We start from the raw sequence: 20996 nt of genomic DNA, 5'->3' as shown, positions 1-20996 counted from the left end.
GGCCAATTTTTACTCAACAACAATCCGGAATTCAAACCCGGCCAAACTATCAACCAACAATACCAACAAACCACTTATATTCAATTCAACTCAATTCAATTCTTTTCAATGCAATTCAATTCAATTCCATACAATTCAATATAATTCAATACAATATAATTCACATAGTATTCCAACAATACCATCAACATACTACTTACCCACATCTTCCAATTTATGAAACAACAACAACATTTTTTTCCTTCTTTCAAATTCAATCAATATACTACTTTCTTCAAAACCTTCCAACTCCAATAAGAACATTAACAACCTTCTAATATATATTCCAACGACGCCATACCAATATCATTGCCTTCCATACATGTAAGAACATAATATTCAACTTACATAAACTTCAACAACAATTCTCCAACCTCTACCATTTCACTAAAATTATTAAGCTTTTAGAGGCAATATAGAATCCACAACACAACAACGACCAAAACACAAAATAAAATTGACTCATTGTCTTCCAAACTACATCACAACCACACGGCCCACATCATGCACACATGACTACAACTTCTCCAAAATCATTCAACTTTCATTATTAACATAGCCTCCATAACGATAGCAACCAAACACTAAATAAAATAATTGGCACATAATTTCCACACACACACACATGTATATACATGCACGGCCACCACCTCCTTTTTCATATTTCTCATAAATTTCACTTCTTTTTGTATACTACAACATGCACAACATCCATAACATATAAAAAGGAAATGAATTCTTACCTTCTTCCTCTAACCCTTCACTTGACTAAAGCTTCCAACTTGCAAGAATATGAATCTTTCTTGTTCCAATGAACACTCCAACTTGCTAGAGACCCTCAATTAGTAGGAAAGAAATTTTTGAAGAAATTTTTGCCAACTTTTCTTGGAAATTGCTCTTGGCCGAATGGCCTTGGAGTTTTTCTCCTTCTTTTCTTGTTCTTCTTTTCTTGAAAACTCTAGGGAATTAAGATGAATTAATCATCTTTCCCTATATATATATATAGTCCCTTCCAATGGGAATTAAGCATATTGCCCCTAGCTTGACTTGATTTTATTTGGCCACATTTTGAAGGTGGGGCCCACGGCCAAGTGGCCCCCTTTCTTGAAAATTCTAGCATATTTCTCTTATTTCATGAAAAATATTTTCCTTAGTTCCAAATTTGCCCTAGCCTTATCCCATATTTCCATGAGTCATTTTGCAAATTTACCTTTTTACCCCTGGCCTTTCTTAATATTCCAACTTTGCAATTTTCCATACGCGACTTGTGTCGCTTGCCTTGATTCACCCGAGGGTACAAAATGCGGAATGTAACACATATTGACCCCTATTGCGCATTGAAATGTTGCGCAATAGTCACTAGGTTCGTCATTTCATGCATTGTATTATCAAATCGGTCATTTATGTGTCATAAAAAAGCTGAAATTGGCATGCATGATGCGTTGTCAAATCGGTTCTTTATGTGTGATAAAAAAACTGTAATTTTCAATCATAATGTGTTGTCAAATCATGTTATATTGCGCATTGAAATATTGCGCAATATGAATTAAATTCAAATAAAACGGTCAAAAATGTGTGATAAAAAAGCCGAAATTGACATGCATGGCGTGTAGTCAAATCAAGCATGGGGTATAAATACACTTTATTGCGCATTGAAATGCTGCGCAATATGAATTAATGTCTAATAAAACGGTCAAATAATGCAGTATTGTATTGTCAAATCGATCCTTTGTGTGTCATAAAAAAGCTGAAATTGGCATGCATGATGTATTGTCAAATGAAGCATGGGTGTCATAAAAAAGCTGAAATTGACATGCATGATGTGTTGTCAAATCGGTCCTTTATGTGTCATAAAAAAATTTGTAATTTTCAACCATGATGTGTTGTCAAATCATGTTATATTGCTCATTGAAATGTTGCGCAATATGAATTAAATTCAAATAAAACGGTCAAAAAATATAGTACTATATATAACATGATTGACAAATAACTAGTATTCACTTTAAAACGAGTTATTATGACATTCTACACCCAATTTGGTAATCTTGATTCTATTACATGTTTTATCCCAGCAAACATATTTGAAGCAATGGGTAAGACATGGGAACTAGATGATGATGATTTTTATTACTCAAATAATCCTAACAAAAGATTCAGTCGAGAATACAATAAAACAATGATAGAGGAGTGGAATTGGCGTGTTAGGGAGGCTGAAGCACTGGAGCAAAAGTTAGCTTCAGTAGGGCTTAAATGCCCAAAAAAACGTGCTATGTCAATGTCTCGTGGAACTCTACAAGAGTTTAATTTTGCTCTTAATTGTTTTCGCGAAGAGAACAATCGGATGCAAATACGTTACCATAGGGTAGAATATGGTGTACAATCTAACGCAAGATTTAGATCCAAGTGGGATTCGAACAGTGAAATATCCGATGAAGATTAATATTTTTCTTATAATAATGTAAGTAGGTAGGGTCATAAAGAACCCCCCCCCCCCACCCCGAGGGTACTTAGGGGTTTGCAACTATATAAGTAGCCCTTTCTTTTATTATTAGACTACAACAAATTCAATGTCAAGTAGTAGAAACGCAGCTTGGTCTTTACCCCTTCCAAAAGAACCAAATAGCAGTGATGATGAGAGTTCAAATCATAATAGTTTTTCGAGTGATAACAGTGATTTCAAACTAGACGAATTGAATCCTCACCTTCTTATAGAGCGTAATAATGATTTATACAGTGTGAAATATTCAGATCCGCGAGAATATTATTGCGGGTTACGCCGAGAATGGTCACATCGGCTTGCCGAATCAGAACGTCTTGTTCGTGACTTGAAAAATCTCAACGCTCCAATCCCAACAAGGTACTCAATAACCATGCCTCGAGTAGGTTCAGAAACTTGCGAGTTTGCTGTACAAAGAATTAGAAGAAAAAAACGAGACATCGGCAAGACGTTGTAGATTTTACATGCTAAAGTTGGCCGAAGAACAAGCATCATCAACCTAAGAGAGAACTAACATCTCCCGAAAAAGATGTGTGTTAAGAGACCGCCTATATCGTTCTGAGGACGATATTGAGGACTTCTATTCTGATGACGATTACGGTCTATTTAGGCTCACTGTCTTAGATTATGAGTCATTTAAGTTTCGAACTAAGGTTGTTAATTTGTATTTTTATTTTATGATGAAGTCATCAATTTGAATTAGTTTGGCATGTTTTTAATTTGCTTTTATTGTTAAAGTCTATTATTAATTGACAATTTAACAAAGAAACACAAATAAATTAGTACATAAAGGGTGCGGATTACATTATAGGGGAAAAGGTACAACTAGGAAAAAACATAATCCATAGAAATATTAAACTTAATAAACAAAATACATATAAATAATAAACAACAACAAGATAGCACAAATTAATCTTTCACAATTTAAGTTTTTCTTTCAAAGCTATTCTCTTGTGTTGAGCGTCTCTAAGGTTAGCCTTGAGCAAAATTCATTTTTTTTTCGGAACCGGTGAGCAAGACCTTCAAAAGTTCAATTTTTTCTTCAGCTTCCACAAGCTTAAATTGCGAGTCCAACTTAGAGTTATCTCTAGAGATACGTGAAGTCGCGGTACCTCTATCAAAAAGTGAATTTTTAAATTTCACCGCCACCGTTTTATCCACGTGAATGCTATCTTCCCTCCGAAAGTGTTTGCAACCGCCTATATCCTATAAACATTATAAGAAAATCAGTTTTTTAAAGTAAAATATGTGGATAACGTGAAAATAAAACACTAAAAAAATGTAAAAACACTTACTTCGTGCACTTTACAACGCCAAAAACGGCGATTCAGATTATCGTGGGTCTTTGATGTTTTTAGTTTACAGTAATAGCCGCATTCACAAATATTGGGTTGTATAGCAAACTTTGAAGTTTCAAAACTTTGAGACATGTTTTTGGGAGTGCAAAAGTGTGTTGAAAGGGTGAAAATGGAGGAAATGAAAGAGAAGACTATGCTGGAAATGAGAGGTTTCTGGTGGGTTTTTGTTACGCCTTTCATGCACATATTCTGTGCGTGAAGCCTACTTTAGTTTTTTTTTTTTTTTAAAAAGGTTAGTTTGGTTTCATATGTTATTTTTTGGGTTAAAAAAAATTTCGGACTTGTATGCTTGATACATAAATTTAGTGGCTAGAAAGTAAATAAAAAGGCTCGTTTTTATGTTTTTGTAATACTTCATCTATCCTATTTTATGGAATTCACTGGTAGTACATAAAATACTGTAAGTATTAGTACATGATTACATCAGACCAAGTTGGAAAAAGAATGAAAACTTTGTGTTTACCCTTAAATGGATCTTACACAACACGGAACAAAAAAAAAAAAGGAAAAAAAATAAAAAAAATTCCACTTTCATTTGCATTTGCGTTTCATTTACCCGAGGAATCAAGAATAGGGCCCCCACATTTGTCTCTCTTTCTTTTTCCTTAAGTATTCTCCTTACTGTTTTCTAGCGCCTTCTCTTTTCTTGTTTCTTGAAAAAAAAAAGGGGGTTCTTCTCTTTACCTTAATCAAGGTATGCTTCAATTCTTCTTCATGAATCATGATCAATCCTCTTAAGTTGTTTTCTAATTTGATTTTGTGATTTTTCAGTCTTTATTCCTTGTGTTCATTTTTACCCTGTTGTCTTGGCTATTTGCTTTGGTATTTTTAATTAGTTGCTCGACTTTTTGATGTTGTTGCCGGTAACTGAATTTTGGGGTTCTTAGGGTGTGTTCAGTATGAAGGAAAATGTTTTACCCGGAAAGTGTTTTACTTATTTTCTTGTGTTTGGTACATAGCAAAAATATACTATAATCTAGACAAATACTATGTGAGGTTTTGATCCCAAAAAATACTTGGGTTTTCACTATGTGGGTTTGTTACTTATTTTCTTGTAGTTTTGATTTGAAGTTCGTTTGGAACTTTGTTTGGATGATCTCCTTGTGGTTTTGATCTTTATGCTTGATACATAAATTGGTGGTTATAAAGTTAATAAAAGGACTTGTTTTTATCTTCTAGTTTTAGTAATACTTCATGTGTCTTATTTTATGTAATTCACTAGTAGTATTTGGTTAGTTGAAGATGATTTTCTTTGACCATTAGTTTTTCAAACATTTCTGATATATACTCCGTCTGTCTCAATTTATGTGATACACTTTCTTTTTTAGTTTGTCAAAAAAAGAATGATACATTTTCCTATTTGACAACAATTTAACTTTACACTTTACCTTTTACGCTTAACGAGATGATCTATAACCACACAAATAATTGGCTTATTTTATATTACAAGATTCAAAAGTCTTCCTTTATTTTTTAAACTCCGTGCCCAGTCAAACTATATCACATAAATTGGGATGGAGGGAGTAATTGTTTTCTGTTATGACTTATAGTACTCCTTCCGTTCCATTATATGTGAAAGGTTTCGGAGTGAGAGGGTCGAAGCATCTAATTTTTGCTACGAATCAGGCCACCGATTCTTCTTTTCTTTCTTTTTTTTTTTTTTTTTTTTTTTTTTTTTTTGGGAAATAAAATTCACATAATTGAAAGCGCACACGAATAGGACTACTTACAAGTTATAGTAATTAATAATTCAGAAATACCTTTTCTTACCAAAATAATTCAATATATATAAAATGCTTTAAAATTCAATATATTCAATTACCAGTTTCAAAAAAAAAAATATATATATATAAAATGCTTTAAAAATTGTGGTAGAAAAAAAAGGTGACTGAACGGTCTTGTAGTGGTCTCTTATTCTCTAGGTCATTTAGCTTCACACCGGTGCTTATCAAGAAGGAATATTAGGCTAACATTGTGTATTTTGGATGGATTTTGAGAGCATGGTGTTGCATTTGTTTTAGTTTTTACCTAGTCTTGTTATAGTGATTCACTCTGTGGAATTCGGTTCCGCTATAGAATGTAAAAGTGGACATGCGAAATGCAAACACGCTCATTTTTTGCCAGAGTTACAAGTGAACTATGAAAGTGCTACTTGTGGACATGCTGAGTTTGGAAAGGGATGACGTTATCGTGTGAAAAACTCTGTCCTCCTGATATAACCCAAATATTGCTTCTAAATTTCCAATTCTAACAATTTTCTTGTAATTATGAATCTAAGACAGCTATTCCACAGTAAATATGTTGAACTTCTTGGGTATTGGCTAGGGTCTCAATACTTGCAACTTTTTTAAGTGTAGATGTGCATTGCACTTGATGAATGAAGATATGCGCGTAGGTGTATAGTATTCATTAACAAACTTTAACTCAGAGTAAAAAAAAAATATGTGCAAGTGTGTGTACAACCCAAATCAAGTCATTCGGAGTCGTCATCAAGTTTGTCCAGATAGTATCATGAATGAACTCCAACTGCATCTATTGACCCTTGTTTCTGTGGCCTCTTGTGCTTTTCTGATCAACTCCTAGCTGCACACCCTGCAATGTTGTTTTTGTTTCTCCTCTTCCTTTTAGGAGTCGGGGAAGATCATTGCTTGTAGCAGCAGTTGAGTTCTGTAGAAAGGAAATTGGTTTACCTTTGAGCTTCAAAGCACATTGTCAAGAGAAATAAGTAACTGATAGAGGAAGCAATTTCTTGAAAAAGTTTTTTCAGAAACTGTGCTGAACTGATATTGTTAACATTCTTTACTTCGACTCTGCATTTGTACCAGCGACATCTCACCTAAATTGTACTTGTACTTATAATATTTGTAGTCCTTAGAAGATGGCTGACGGGGAGGACATTCAACCACTCGTTGTTGACAATGGAACTGGAATGGTTAAGGTTAGTTAGAAACAAAAGAGTTTGCAATTTTAGCTTACTGTTTACAGTTTATCGTGTCGAGTTACTCCCTATGTGGCATGTTAATGTATAGTTAATCCTTTTCTTTATTTTAGGCTGGCTTTGCTGGAGATGATGCTCCCAGGGCTGTATTTCCTAGTATAGTTGGTCGTCCTAGACACCAAGGGGTAATGGTTGGGATGGGGCAAAAAGATGCCTATGTTGGTGATGAAGCTCAGTCTAAAAGAGGTATTCTGACTTTGAAATATCCTATTGAACACGGTATTGTCAGCAACTGGGATGACATGGAGAAAATTTGGCATCACACATTTTACAATGAGCTTCGTGTTGCTCCTGAGGAGCATCCTGTTCTTCTTACTGAGGCACCACTTAATCCCAAGGCAAACCGAGAGAAAATGACCCAGATCATGTTTGAGACCTTCAATGTGCCAGCCATGTATGTTGCAATCCAGGCTGTTCTCTCTCTGTATGCTAGTGGTCGTACTACTGGTAAGCAGAATACTCCCTTCGTCCAATTTATGTGATACTTTTCACTTTTCGAGAGTCGTACAAGAAATTCTTTGATGGTGATTTATTCGTACGCCCTTTATATATTTTAAATTGTTAATTATTGTGGGCTGTAGTACTTTTATGTAGTTTCTAAATATGTAAATTAGTTCTCAAAAAATTTAAAGATTGTATGTCCGAATTCACGGTCAAAACAAAGAAGTTTTGACTCTCGAAATCCGAATTGTGTCACATAAATTGGGATGGAGGGAGTTGTTATCTTCTAGTTTTTTTATTGCTATTCGATTGCTAATTTGAGTTTTGTGATTCAAAAAAGGTATTGTGCTTGATTCTGGTGATGGTGTGAGCCACACTGTCCCCATCTATGAGGGATATGCACTTCCCCATGCCATCTTGCGGTTAGATCTTGCCGGTCGTGATCTTACTGATCATCTCATGAAGATTCTCACTGAGAGAGGTTATATGTTTACCACATCTGCTGAGCGGGAAATTGTTCGTGATGTGAAGGAGAAGCTTGCCTATGTTGCATTGGATTTTGAACAGGAGCTTGACACAGCAACGAGTAGTTCAGCAGTTGAGAAGAGCTACGAGCTTCCCGATGGACAAGTGATCACTATTGGTGCTGAGAGGTTCCGATGCCCTGAGGTTCTCTTCCAGCCATCGTTGATCGGAATGGAAGCAGCAGGAATTCATGAAACAACGTACAACTCGATCATGAAATGTGATGTGGATATTAGGAAGGATTTATACGGGAATATTGTGCTCAGTGGTGGATCAACTATGTTCCCTGGCATAGCAGATCGTATGAGCAAGGAAATCACTGCTCTTGCTCCAAGCAGCATGAAGATCAAGGTGGTTGCACCACCCGAGAGGAAGTACAGTGTCTGGATAGGAGGATCAATTCTAGCTTCTCTTAGTACTTTCCAACAAGTTAGTTTTGCTTCATCTCTATAACTTTGTAAAAAAAGGGGATGATTTTAATTGTGAATTTCTTCTTATTAACTCTTCAAGACTGCGGGATTAGCACTAATTTCTGGTTGCTATGCAGATGTGGATTTCAAAGGCCGAGTATGATGAATCTGGTCCTTCAATTGTTCACAGGAAGTGCTTCTAAGCTTGGTGAGGACTCCAGTTTATTTTCTGAATTTTCGGTGTCTCTCTCATTTTTTTTGGGGGGTGGGGTTAATGCCATCAAATGAATGTTGCTTTTCTGTCGCATTGATCAGATTGGTAGGAAGTGTACTTGGAGCGCGCTAAGTGTTTGTCACGTTTGTTTTTTGAAGTGTACCTGGAGCGCACAGTATCTTTAGTGCGGGCCCGCACACACAGAGACACGACACATCTATACTGATATATACATGGGCTACTTTCTTTATGTCTAATATTGCTAGCTTGATGGTGCTTTTTTCGTTTCTATCAATTAATATTGCTACTAAGCTATGAAAGTGGTCGGTTGGCCTGTTTTAAGAGAGACTTAACACATCTGTTTTATTGCTTCTCAGGTCAAGACAGTTGTGGTTATATTCCTCATGTAATCAGAGGTTTTCCAATAGCGTGGAATGTGGATTTGCTGGCAGTTTTGAACTCCATATATATATATATACTAGAAAATACATCAGACGTGAATTTGCAATGGTTTATGTTCTGTGTTGGTAACTGAACGATAGGTTTCGTAGTGCTTTATATTATTCTAAGGTGGAACATTTAGCTTTCAAGATGTTATGAATGTTATATGATAATATAATGGTATTGAAGAGTGAGATATTGGATTTATCTGTAGTTTTCAAGATGTTATCAGAGTTGAGTTCTGATGATAGTCGATAAGGCATTCTTCTTTTGAATCAGTTCTCATTTTTTAGTTTGCTGTGAAATAGCGTGCACTTTCGCAAAAAAATCTTTCAAACATGTGGTACTGTTGAGCCACAGTTGATTAACATTGCGTACAAGTTTTTTATTCTTACAAAAATATAATAAATTTATAAATTTACTTATGGACCTACATGTTCTTCCTAGTCTCAATAGATCCTACATATTTTATATTATTGGATAGATTTTGTACTAACTTCTCAAACCAAATTGACATAATCAAGAAACAAACTGAGTGTGGAAGTGAATGCAGATTGCATAAAGGTATACATCTGCACTGCATGATTAGCCCCACCAAACTAGTTGTCTCATATCTGCTGACTCTCAAGTCGTCTTTATACATCTAACAATATGCACAAATTATTTCATACATCGAGTGCATAAACAACATGTAGCAATTTCATATCATTAAGAAATATCCATATACAGCTAGAAATTAGGGATAATACATATTTTTCCCTTTGGATTTGTCCTGTTTCTTCAATAGAACACTCTTAACACTATGCGGGGTTCTATGATACTCCTGTAATCATTGGTAGTGTAAATACTGGAAAGGATTCCCTCCAGTAAAAGTATGTCCAATAATGTTAAGCATTTTGGATTCATGCCACGTGTCTCTTGAATATTGTATGTGGGCTCAAGCGTAAACATGGACTTGCAAACTAAACTAGACAAAATTTGCTACTGTAGATGTATACGGTAAAAACCGAATACTTGCAAGACCGATGGGACCGGGGGCCGGAGATAAAAAGAGAGGCATGGTCAATAAGAGACAGACCGAGTTGATCGTGGCCGACATCTCCGGACCAGACTCGGCATCATAGCCAGTCCGATTTTTCATGATCGAGTTGATCGTGGCCGTTAGTACGGTTTCTCCATGACCGAGTTGATCGTGGCCGTTGGTCCGGTTTTAGCATGACCTAGTTGATCGTGGCCGTTAGTCCGGTTAATCAGTTATAAAATCGCCATGCGTCAACATCGTTCTATCACATTGTACCGACGACCGTACGGGTGTCAAACCGTATGGCCCAACCTTATCCTTTTAGGGTTTACTTTATTCTAAAAGGGCTTTATGTTGTATACAAAGCCCATAGGGCAAAACTATAAATAGGGAGCACTTCCCTACTTTTAAGGGTTGGCTTTTTTCAGATCAAGAACATTGTAATAGAAATTATATTGAAGCTCTCCCTCTCTCTCTAATTTTGGTCCGGATTTGCAGTGTTCTTTGGCTTAATTCAGCCAACCAATACGATATAGTACCGTAATATACGTATATATTTAGCTTGAATCTATAATATCAACATATTTGTCCAAGTTATTAACACATATATTCATAGATATAAGTCACTATGCACGAATCCACATATATATTCCCTCAAAAATCAAAATAGATTAAAGTTTGTCCACATATCCTATACCTCACTTACAAATTCAACTTATTATCCAATTTCGGGGTAAACAGTTTGGCGCCCACCGTGGGGCTAGGATAATAGTGGTCTTTGATCTCGGTTTCTATTTCTTACCCATTAAGATTTTTTCAATCTTTTGTTCGTCTCTGTGAAAACGGATCAAATGGCAAGCAGTGGACAATCTGGTCACGTCAACAACAACGAGATTGTGGCCGAAAATGAGAATAGTGGGCTACAGGGCTTACCGGCAGAACCCATTGACCCAAACCCCGTTGATTCGAGGGAAGGCCTCAATGGGCAAAACACCGTGAACCAGGAGAATGCCGCCCAGCCGGCCACCGATCCCTTAAATACTCACAATTCAATTACTTTGTCCCGGGCACAAGGCCAGAAAGTGCCGAATACCCCGGATGATATTAACTTACATCTAATTTTTGAAATGTTGCAGGAACAGAGAGCAGCTATTGCCGAACAAGGAGTCGCGACCCCGATTTGCAAAAGCAAAAATGATGAAACGGCCCGGAGATGACGAAAGGTGTTCTTGCGAACCCGGAAGGACGAAACACGAATGGTCGAGAGTAATGGGTCCGGAGTCGGTTCATCCATCGAAGTTACGAGAATGCTCGAAACATTGGCGAAGCGGGTAGACTCGGCCCCGAGAAGAGGGTGGAAACATATAACTCTCGGGTGGACCAGATCCCGGAGGCTCCTCCCATTCTGAAAGGACCGGATTCGAAGAGGTACATCTAGAGGCCTTTCCCTCGGAGTGCGGCTTCGAAATTGATCTCGAAGAGGTTCAAAATGCCGAATATCCAGAAATATGACGGCACAACGGACCCTCAGGAACACGTGACTTCATACACCTGTGCCATAAAAGGTAATGATGCTGAAGAGGATGAAATTGAATCCGTGTTGTTGAAAAAGTTTGGAAACTCTGTCAAAGGGAGCATTGACTGACACAGTACGACCATCTGCCCGAGCATTCAATCACTTCTTTCGAAATGCTCGCGGATGCGTTCATAAAAGCTCATACCGGTGCCAAAAAGGTGCAGGCCCGTAAGGCGAATATTTTCTGGATAGCCCAAAGAGGATGATGAGTTATTGTGTGAATTTGTCAACCGGTTCCAAAGGGAACGGATGGAGCTCCTTCCGGTTCCGGAGGAATGGGGGTGCCTGGCTTTTACCAAAGGACTCAATCCTCGGAGCTCGACAGACTCGTTCAAACTAAAGGAAAACTTGCTGGAATACGAGGATGTGACCTGGGCGGATGTCCACAACAGATAAGAATCAAATATTCGGGTAGAGGATGACCAACTCAAACTCCCCCCGGGGCCCGTAAATATGAACAAAAGCTTTAAGAGATCGAGAAAAAGTTACGATCCGGTGTCAAGACCATCGAGGGAAAGATATCGGCCATACTCTCATTCTGAAAAGCCAAGCTTCAGGTCGGAAAAATCGAGGATTGGTCCCGGTTAATTCTCCAACCGGGGAGATAAACGAACCGAGCGACCATCGAATAGTTGAGGTCTGTCATTTAGAAGTGATGCCGGGAGCTCGGCTACCAACAGAGACCCGCTAAGGATATCGAAATACAACTTCAGTGTCAATACCTAGGATCTCGTCTCGGCCATAGGTCGTATCGCAAAAGCAAGGTGGCCGAGACCATTGAGATCAGATCCCGGTCAGCGGGACCCGAACATGATATGTGAATACCACGAAACTCATGGGCACGGGCGAAGGCGTCGCCATTAAGAGAGGAGGTGGCCCGTTTTGAAAAATGATCACCTTCGTGAATTCCCCGAGTGAGCGGGCTAAAGGCCAGCTACAAAAGAGAGTCAAACAAACGGGTTGAACCGGTAGAACCTCGGCATATAATCAACATGATAATCGGGGGAATACGATGCTCCTGAGAGGACCGGTGATGAAACGGACAAAGGTTTCCATTGTTCGTGAGAAGCGCGGCCGGGATTACGTACCGAGGGTTCCGTCTCTTTCGACACGAGGATGCGAAAGGCATCATTCAACCGCACAATGATGCGTTGGTAATTTCTATTCTTATTTTTAAATCGCAAGTTAAACGTATTTTGATTGACCCGAGTAGCTCGGCCAACATCATCCGGTGGAGAGTGGTTGAACGGCTAAGGCTACTCGATCGAGATCGTACCGGTAGCCGAGTGCTCAGCGGGTTCAATATGGCTAGTGAAACCATGAAGGGGGAGATTTCTTTGCCGGTCAACATTGACGGCACTATTCAACAAACGGTGTTCTATGTAATCGAATGAGATATGAAGTATAATGCATTGCTGGGTAGACCATGGATACATAGCATGAGGGCTATGCCATCGACATTACATCAGCTGCTGAAATTTCCGACCCCGGAGGGGATAAAAATCATCCGAAGTGAACAGCCCGCTGCAAGGGAGATGTTCGCGGTCGAGGAAGCGTCACCCCTTCCCAAAAAATCGGATAAAAAAGAAGATGAGTCAACCGGGGGCAAGGACTTTCAATAGTAACTAAAGTACACGGTTTCGATAACGGAGCAGATGGGGTTGGACCTGGGGAATGAAGAGGATGATTTCGATGTACCCAGATCATTCGTCTTGCTGGATGACTCGGATGCAACCACGTCTACAGTAGAGGAGTTGGAGCAAGTCATCTTGTTTGATTATCTACCGGATAGAAAGGTATACCTGGGCACGGGGTTAACCTCGGAGCTCAGGAACAAGTTAGTTAAATTTCTTTGTGTTACACCTTAGAAAATTCCCCTACCGTACAGTGAGCAGACTCAGGAAAGACATGACATACACGGGGTTTAGACAAGTAATAAATAGTACGTGATGGTCCTAATTAGGATTCTCAAAGACATTAAACTTGAGGAAAGAAAGTTGTTAAGGGGAGTGAGTCGTAAGTTAGTATGTCGGATGAGAACTATGAGTATTGAGTGAATGGTGTGCGAATGATGCCCCAAGAAAAGTTATAACGTCCCTTAGAATGGTATTGAAGTGTTGAACGGGAGTTAAGAAGGTTCCATAAGGATCGGAGATCAAACGAGTCGACGAAACGAACCTCGGAAAAACTGGGCAAACATACGGCCAAACATACTGGCCGTATATAATCTACTGTACGTATGTCCAGCCGTAGATTTGACCCAGAATGTCATAATGCACTGGACCAAATATACGGTCCAACATACGGTCAGTATATTTTATACGGACCGTATGTTGGTCCGTATATTCCTATCGGGGCTGAAATGTGTTTTTATATAAGGGATCCTTTCATTTCATTTTTACTCCATCTCCCACTCCTCCACACCTTAAAACCTCTCTAGAACATTCCATACCCTTCATCCATGAGAAAATAAGAGAAACCAAGGATCAACATCAAGATTTGGTGAGAATCAAGCTTTAGGAACTCCATTAAAGCTACCAAAGTCAAGGAATTCCAAGAGAGAAGAAATAGGGTTTTGTGCTAGAGGGTGTATCATCATTCAAGGTTTATTCCTCTACCATTCAAGGTAAGTTTCATGAACTTTAGATGTTGATTGAAGTATTATTAAGATGAAACACTTAGATTATGAAAGAGTATGAAAAATGGGTCATAAATGGGTAAATTATGCCATTGTTGAATAGTAGTTGAGGAGAATCATGAAAATAGTTATGTTGGGATTGTGAATGTGTTATGAATTACATTTAGAGCATGGAATGAGTATTATAAGTGAACAAATGTGACAACGAACCGTAGTCATGAATATGGAGAATTTAGGTGAATTTATGAAATGCGAATCATGGGAATGAATGACGATTGTTGTTAGCGATATTGTGATGGTTGTTATGGGTGTTGGAAGTTGATATGGAATATGGTGGAACGTAGTATAAACAAAGGAAACGCTGCCCAATTTTCTTTAGCCTTAAGAGGCATGGTTTCATAATTGTCTAGCTAACGACGATACGAACTCTCTTGAAGGTAAAGACGAGGACATCAAAGGAGGACGAGCAAGCCATAAAGTAGTTAACGACAAGAGGTATGTGAGGCATTACCCTTCCTTCCAAGGCATGAATCTTAAATATAATTTCCCTCTTCCTTCACGGATCTTTTATGTTCCTAGATATGAAATGTCTACGTCCATGAGTAACGAGACTGGATAAGAAACACGTTATGAATGCAATAAAGACTCTAGAGACCACGATATAATGTTCCTATGAGTTCAATGATGAGGATCACGATACATTGGCATTTCTTCTTATATGTACTCGCCTTAAATCATAAAATTCCTCCAAGGTGAGATATGACTCTTATGCTATTCCATAACATGACCGGGGGTTTACGACCTTACGTCACCCCGACATAAACCTAGCCGCTCTCAAGCTTAATGTATGTACATGTGTATGTAACTAAGAATGTTAAACTATGGTAAAATCGTGATAAGCCATGATATGTCTATGAATTGAATGTTAATGGTGACAAGTGTATGAAATGCATGGTATGTGTGATAATATGATTCCACCGCGCCTAATTGGCCGGACATGTCACCGCTACGGCGGGGGGCTGCTATGGTTCCACCGCACCGAGAAAAGGCGGACATGTCACCACTAGTGGGGGAGCAGATGGTTACCGGACGCGGTAACGACATGATTGATGTAACGATGCTTGCATGCTATGATAATGTATGTGATGTATTTATGTATGATGAACGTACGCGGCGGTTCATATGTAAAGATGGTACAGGTTATGCCCTCATCTCTTGATTTACGATTTCCAGGTTATGTTTGTTTCATTTCTGCTTTACATACTCAGTACAATGTTCGTACTGACGTCCCTTTTCCTTGGACGCTGTGTTCATGCCCACAGGTAGGCAAGGAGACGGTGCCGATCCCTAGGAGTCAGTGGCCGATTTGTGAGCACTCCATCGTCCGGAGGTGCTTTGATTATTCTTTTGGTACATATTTGTATATTCATATTTTGGGCCGAACGGGTCTGTCCGTCTATATGTCTAGTATTCCATTAGAGGCTCGTAGTCACGTATGTGTGGGTAGTATGGCCCCATGGTCTCCATGTATATGTATGTGTATTTGTATATATATTATTTTGATAGCCGAAGGGCTTATGTCTATAAAAGTCAACGTATCTCAGAAAATGACAGTCTTATATGATTATGAGTATATAGTATGAATGATAGCAGATAAGCGGTAATATGAGCGGTGTTCGGTGGTCAGCCCCGGATACCCGTCGCGGCCTGTAGTTCGGGTCGTGACACTTTGAGCTAATGCTGATTGTTTCGCATGGTCCCATATAGATATGACAGGTGTGCCACCAGAAGTAACAACTCACAAGCTCAGCCTTGACGGGAGATTTCCCCCGGTGAAGCAAAAGTGGAGGCCTATGGCAGAACTAAAGCACGCCTTCGTAAGGGATAAGGTAACAAAGCTTTTGAAAATAGGCTCTGTTCGGGAGGTAAAATACCCGGATTGGCTAGCTAACGTAGTGGTGGTGCCGAAAAAAGGTAATAAATTTCGAATGTGCATTGATTATAAGGATCTAAACAAAGCATGCCCGAAAGATTCATTTTCGATACCTCACATCGATAGAATGATCAATGCGACGGCCGGGCATGAGATGTTAAGTTTTCTCGATGCTTACTCCGGGTATAACCAAATCCGGATGCACCCGAAGGATCAAGAGAAAACGTCCTTTATTACCCGGTACGGGACTTACTGTTACAATGTCATGCCCTTCGGATTAAAAAATGCCGGCGCAACTTACCAACGCCTAGTTAATGGGATGTTCGAAGAACAAATAGGAAAAAAAAATGGAAGTTTATATTGATGGCATGGTTGTCAAGTCCCTGGAAACAGAGGACCATTTAAAACATTTGCAGGAAACCTTCGATGTGCTCCGAAAATACAACATGAAGCTTAACCCGGAGAAATGTGCCTTCGGTGTCCGGTCGGGCAAATTCTTGGGTTTCATGGTGTCCAACCGAGGGATCGAAATTAACCCGGACAAGATCAAAGCAATCGAGGATATTGAGGTGGTAAATAACGTCAAAGGAGTGCAGAGGCTCACCGGAAGGATAGCGGCGCTGAGTCGGTTCATATCGAGATTCTCGGACAAGAGTCACCGTTTTTTCTCCTCACTAAGGAAGAAGAATGACTTCGTTTGGACCCTAGAGTGCCAAAGAGCTTTACAAGAATTAAAAAGGTACTTGTCAGCCCGACCTCCGTTTGCACACACCGAAAGCGGACGAGCAACTTTTTTCTCTACCTTGCCGTATCCGAGGTAGCGGTAAGTGGTGTTTTGGTCCGAGAAGAATCGAATACCCAATTCCCTATATATTATGTGAGTAGAACTTTAGGGGATGCGGAGACCCGTTATCCCCACCTAGAAAAAGTTGGCATTGGCATTGGTAAGTGCTTCAAAGCTCAAGCCTTACTTTCAATGCCATCCGATATGTGTAGTGACTACTTACCCTCTAAAGAACATCATGCATAAATCGAAATTATCGGGTAGACTAACTAAATGGGCTGTAGATATTAGCGGATATGATATCAAATACAAGCCTCGGACGGCCATCAAGTCCCAGATTTTAGCTGACTTTGTGGCAGACTTCACCCCGGCTATGGTCCCCGAGGTTGAGAAAGAACTTCTGCTAACCTCGGGAAAAACTTCAGGTATTTGGTCACTACACACGGACGGGGCCTCGAACCTTAAAGGTTCCGGGTTAGGAATCGTCCTTAGAACCCCTGCCGGGGATGCGGTTCGACAATCCATTAGAACTGTTAAATTGACTAACAATGAAGCCGAGTATGAGGCTATGATTGCAGGTTTGGAATTAGCTCGGAGTATGGGGGCCGAAATAATTGAAGCAAAATGCGACTCTCTCTTGGTCGTTAACCAGGTGAATGGCGTCTTCGAGATTAAAGACAAACAGATGCAAAGGTATCTGGAAAAAATTCAAGTGATACTACACCGGTTTAAAGAATAGACTATGCAACATGTACCCAGGGAGCAGAACAGCGAGGCCGATGCATTGTCCAATTTGGGATCTTCAGTCGAAGGGGAAGAAATCAACCCCGAGACTGTGGTGCACTTGATGAATTCGGCGATAGAAAACAGGCATGCTGAAATAAACATAATGGGTTTAACTTGGGATTGACGCAACAAATACATCGACTACTTGCAAGATGGAAAGCTCCCGAGTGACCTAAAATAATCACGGTCACTAAGGACAAAAGCAGCGCGGTTCTGCTTGGTAGACGGTCAATTGTATCGACGATCTTTCTTCGGACCCCTGGCCAAGTGTTTGGGTCCCGGAGAAACCGAGTATGTGATGAGAGAAGTACACGAGGGGACCTGCGGCAATCACTCCGGTGCTGAAGCCTTAGTCCGAAAAATTATCAGAGCCGGTTACTACTGGAACCGGATGGAGGAAGATTCGAAGAATTTTATCCGGAAATGTGACAGGTGTCAAAGACATGCCCCGATGGATTCATCAGCCCGGGGAGTTGCTGCACTAGGTGATATCACCTTGGCCCTTCATGAAGTGGGGAATGGACATTGTTGGTCCATTGCCATGGGCACCGAGTAAGGCCCGTTTTGTTTTGTTTATAACTGACTATTTCTCCAAATGGGTTGAAGCGTAGGCCTTCGAAAAGATTAGAGAAAAGGAAGTTATTGACTTCATATGGGATTACATTATTTGTCGTTTCGGCATCCCAGCCGAGATAACTTGTGATAACGGTCCTCAGTTCGTTGGCGACAAAGTCAATGATTTCTTCGAAGGGTTGAAGATCAAGAAAATCATATTAACTCTGTATCACCCGTGTGCGAACGGACAGGCGAAATCCACGAATAAAACAATAATTCAAAATCTGAGGAAAAGACTTGAAACATCTAAGCATCACTGGAGGGAAATACTACCGGAGGTATTGTGGGCTCTAACCACATCGAAATCAAGCACGGAAGAAACACCCTTCTGTTGGTCTACGGGGGCCGAAGCCCTCGTTCCAAAGTAGAAGTTGGTGAACCGAGTCTCCGATTCAGGTACACCACCGAGGGGTCAAACGAGGAGGCCATGGCCGTAAAACGTGATCTCACAAATGAACTTCGTGAAAACGCGTTGGTCCGTATTGCAGCCCAGAAGCAGAGAATGGAAAGGTACTATAACCGGAGGACCAATTTTCGACATTTCCAAGTTGGGGACTTGGTGCTTCGAAAAGTTACTTTGAACACCAAGAATCCCAACGATGGAAAACTGGGTCTGAACTGGGAAGGGCCGTACAAGATAACCGAGGTAACGGGCAAAGGATCATACCAGCTGGAATCCATGGACGGGCAACGGTTGCGCAATAACTGGAATGTGGCTCATTTGAAGAGATACTACTGCTAAGGTATGGACACTTGTATTTATTTATTAACCTTTTCTTTTTGCGGGAAGTCGAGTACCGGATAAAGTTAGGTGCTAGGTGCGAAAACATGGGTTGCACTCTTTTCCTTAGTACGGTTTTGTCCCAAAATGGGTTTTCCGACAAGGTTTTTAATAAGGCAACAAATACAATGTGTTACTAGATTAAGACGAGGACAAATGCCCAGAAACTCGGGGCCACACCCTACGAGTGGGGACTTGATAGTGCTTACTTGATCTTGCAGCTCGGACAAGCACTAGGGGACTACTATACCCACATCGAGGTTTACCCCGATTAGTTGAAAACGGAGGAGCTCAACAAAGCAGAACGCCGTTGGGTCCTCGAAAACCGGACCTTCTGTATTAGGTTTCGATGTAAGGACCAAACGATCAGAATGAATCGTGTCCACTTAGTATTTGCTATGGCAAAATCAAAACCGGACCTTCTGTATTAGGTTTTGATGTAAGGACCAAACGATCAGAACAAATCGTGTCCACTTAGTATTTGCTACGGCAAAAACAGAAGGAAACGGACAAAGTCCTCATATCATGTACGTACAAATACTTACAAAGATTATTGAAAATTCGGATTATTGCATTTCGGATATGTCTTCTTGTTAAAGCACCCTACCCCGGTTGAGTGGCCGACTCGAGCTCGGCTTTGAGAAGATCATTAGCCTCGGCTGTCTCCTCGAGTTCGATTTTCAGCTCGTCGCATATCCGGGCCCTATCCTCGGCTTTTCGCTCGAATACTCTCATTCTCTCCTTATACTTAGCACTCTCGGATTCAAGCAGCCGATGCCTCTCGGCCATGCTCATGGCATCGGACTTGACCGAGTCAAGCTCCCCCTGGAGTTGAGAGATAGTGGTTTCAAGCTCACTAAGCCTCGAGGAAAAATGAGCATTGTCTTGGCTAAGGCCGACCTTCTCCGCTTCCAGAAGCCGATTCTTCTCGACCATCCCGGCCAGCTCATCCTTTAACCGAAGGTTTTCAGCCTTCGCTGCGTCGAGCTCGGGTTGAAGGTTGGTAAGGGCAACAGCTCGGTTCAATTCATCCTCCTTCACTTGCAAAAGGTGCTGGAACTTCTCCGTTTCCCGACCCTGGGCATCCAGCTGGCCTCTAAGGTCGTCAACCTCTTGCTGAGCACGGATGAAGGCTTCATTGACGAGCACCACACTCTGTGAAAGAAACGGAGAAGTTAAACGAGAAATTAAAATTCACATTGAATTATGCAAGGGTAGGCCGATAAGCTTACTCGATTGCCCGCTGCATGCCTTCGTTAATGAGACTCTGCCAGGGGACTCCGGCCATCTTTCGCTTATCCGAGTTGTTACACCTCGAAAAATTTTCTGTTGATGCACAGTGAATAGGCTAATGAAGAACACTAAGTATGTGGTGTCTCGATAAGTAGAAAGTAGCGTTTGATGACCTTAAGTAAGATTTCAAAGACATTCGACGTTAGACGAGAAAGATTGCCAAGAGAAGGCCAAGCTTACGATAAGTATCGGAAAGAATTTATGAGCAACGAGTTAATGGTGACTTAAAGATATTATGAGGAAGATGTTATAACGTCCCGTAGATTGGTATTGAGGTGTTAAGCAAGTGCCAAGAAGGTTCCATAAGGATTGGAGATCAAACGAGTCGACGAAAATAAGATCGGAACCACTGGGCATTATACGGCCAGACATACTGGCCGTATAAAATACACGGACCGTATGTCCAGCCGTAGGTTTAGCCCATAATGGCATGCCTCTCTGGACCAGATATACGGTCCATACATACGGCCCGTGAAAATTATACGGACCGTATGTTGGTTCGTATATTCTGATCGGGACAGAATGTTGTATTTAATGAGGGTTCAAGTTTATTTCATTTCATTTTCATCTTTCACTCCCTTCTCTCTAAAACATCTCTCCACAGGTTCTCCCACAAGTTTTCAAGTGAATTAGTGCTCAACTTCAT

The 20996-nt window shown here is 40.2% G+C and overlaps 1 protein-coding gene across 1 annotated transcript; it reads left to right on the top strand.

The window, feature by feature from the left end:
* Nucleotides 1-4499: 4499 nt before the first annotated feature.
* Nucleotides 4500-9128, top strand: LOC132041096 (actin-7-like). Its single transcript, XM_059431872.1, has 6 exons — nt 4500-4588; nt 6763-6832; nt 6946-7339; nt 7674-8287; nt 8406-8476; nt 8860-9128. The coding sequence occupies exons 2-5, from the start codon at nt 6773-6775 to the stop codon at nt 8469-8471; spliced, it is 1134 nt and encodes a 377-aa protein (XP_059287855.1). The 5' UTR covers nt 4500-4588; nt 6763-6772; the 3' UTR covers nt 8472-8476; nt 8860-9128.
* Nucleotides 9129-20996: the final 11868 nt, after the last annotated feature.

This window comes from Lycium ferocissimum, chromosome 12 (genome assembly GCF_029784015.1).
Source record: "Lycium ferocissimum isolate CSIRO_LF1 chromosome 12, AGI_CSIRO_Lferr_CH_V1, whole genome shotgun sequence".
NCBI lineage: Eukaryota > Viridiplantae > Streptophyta > Magnoliopsida > Solanales > Solanaceae > Lycium > Lycium ferocissimum.
This window is presented reverse-complemented; position numbering and strand designations above follow the sequence as displayed.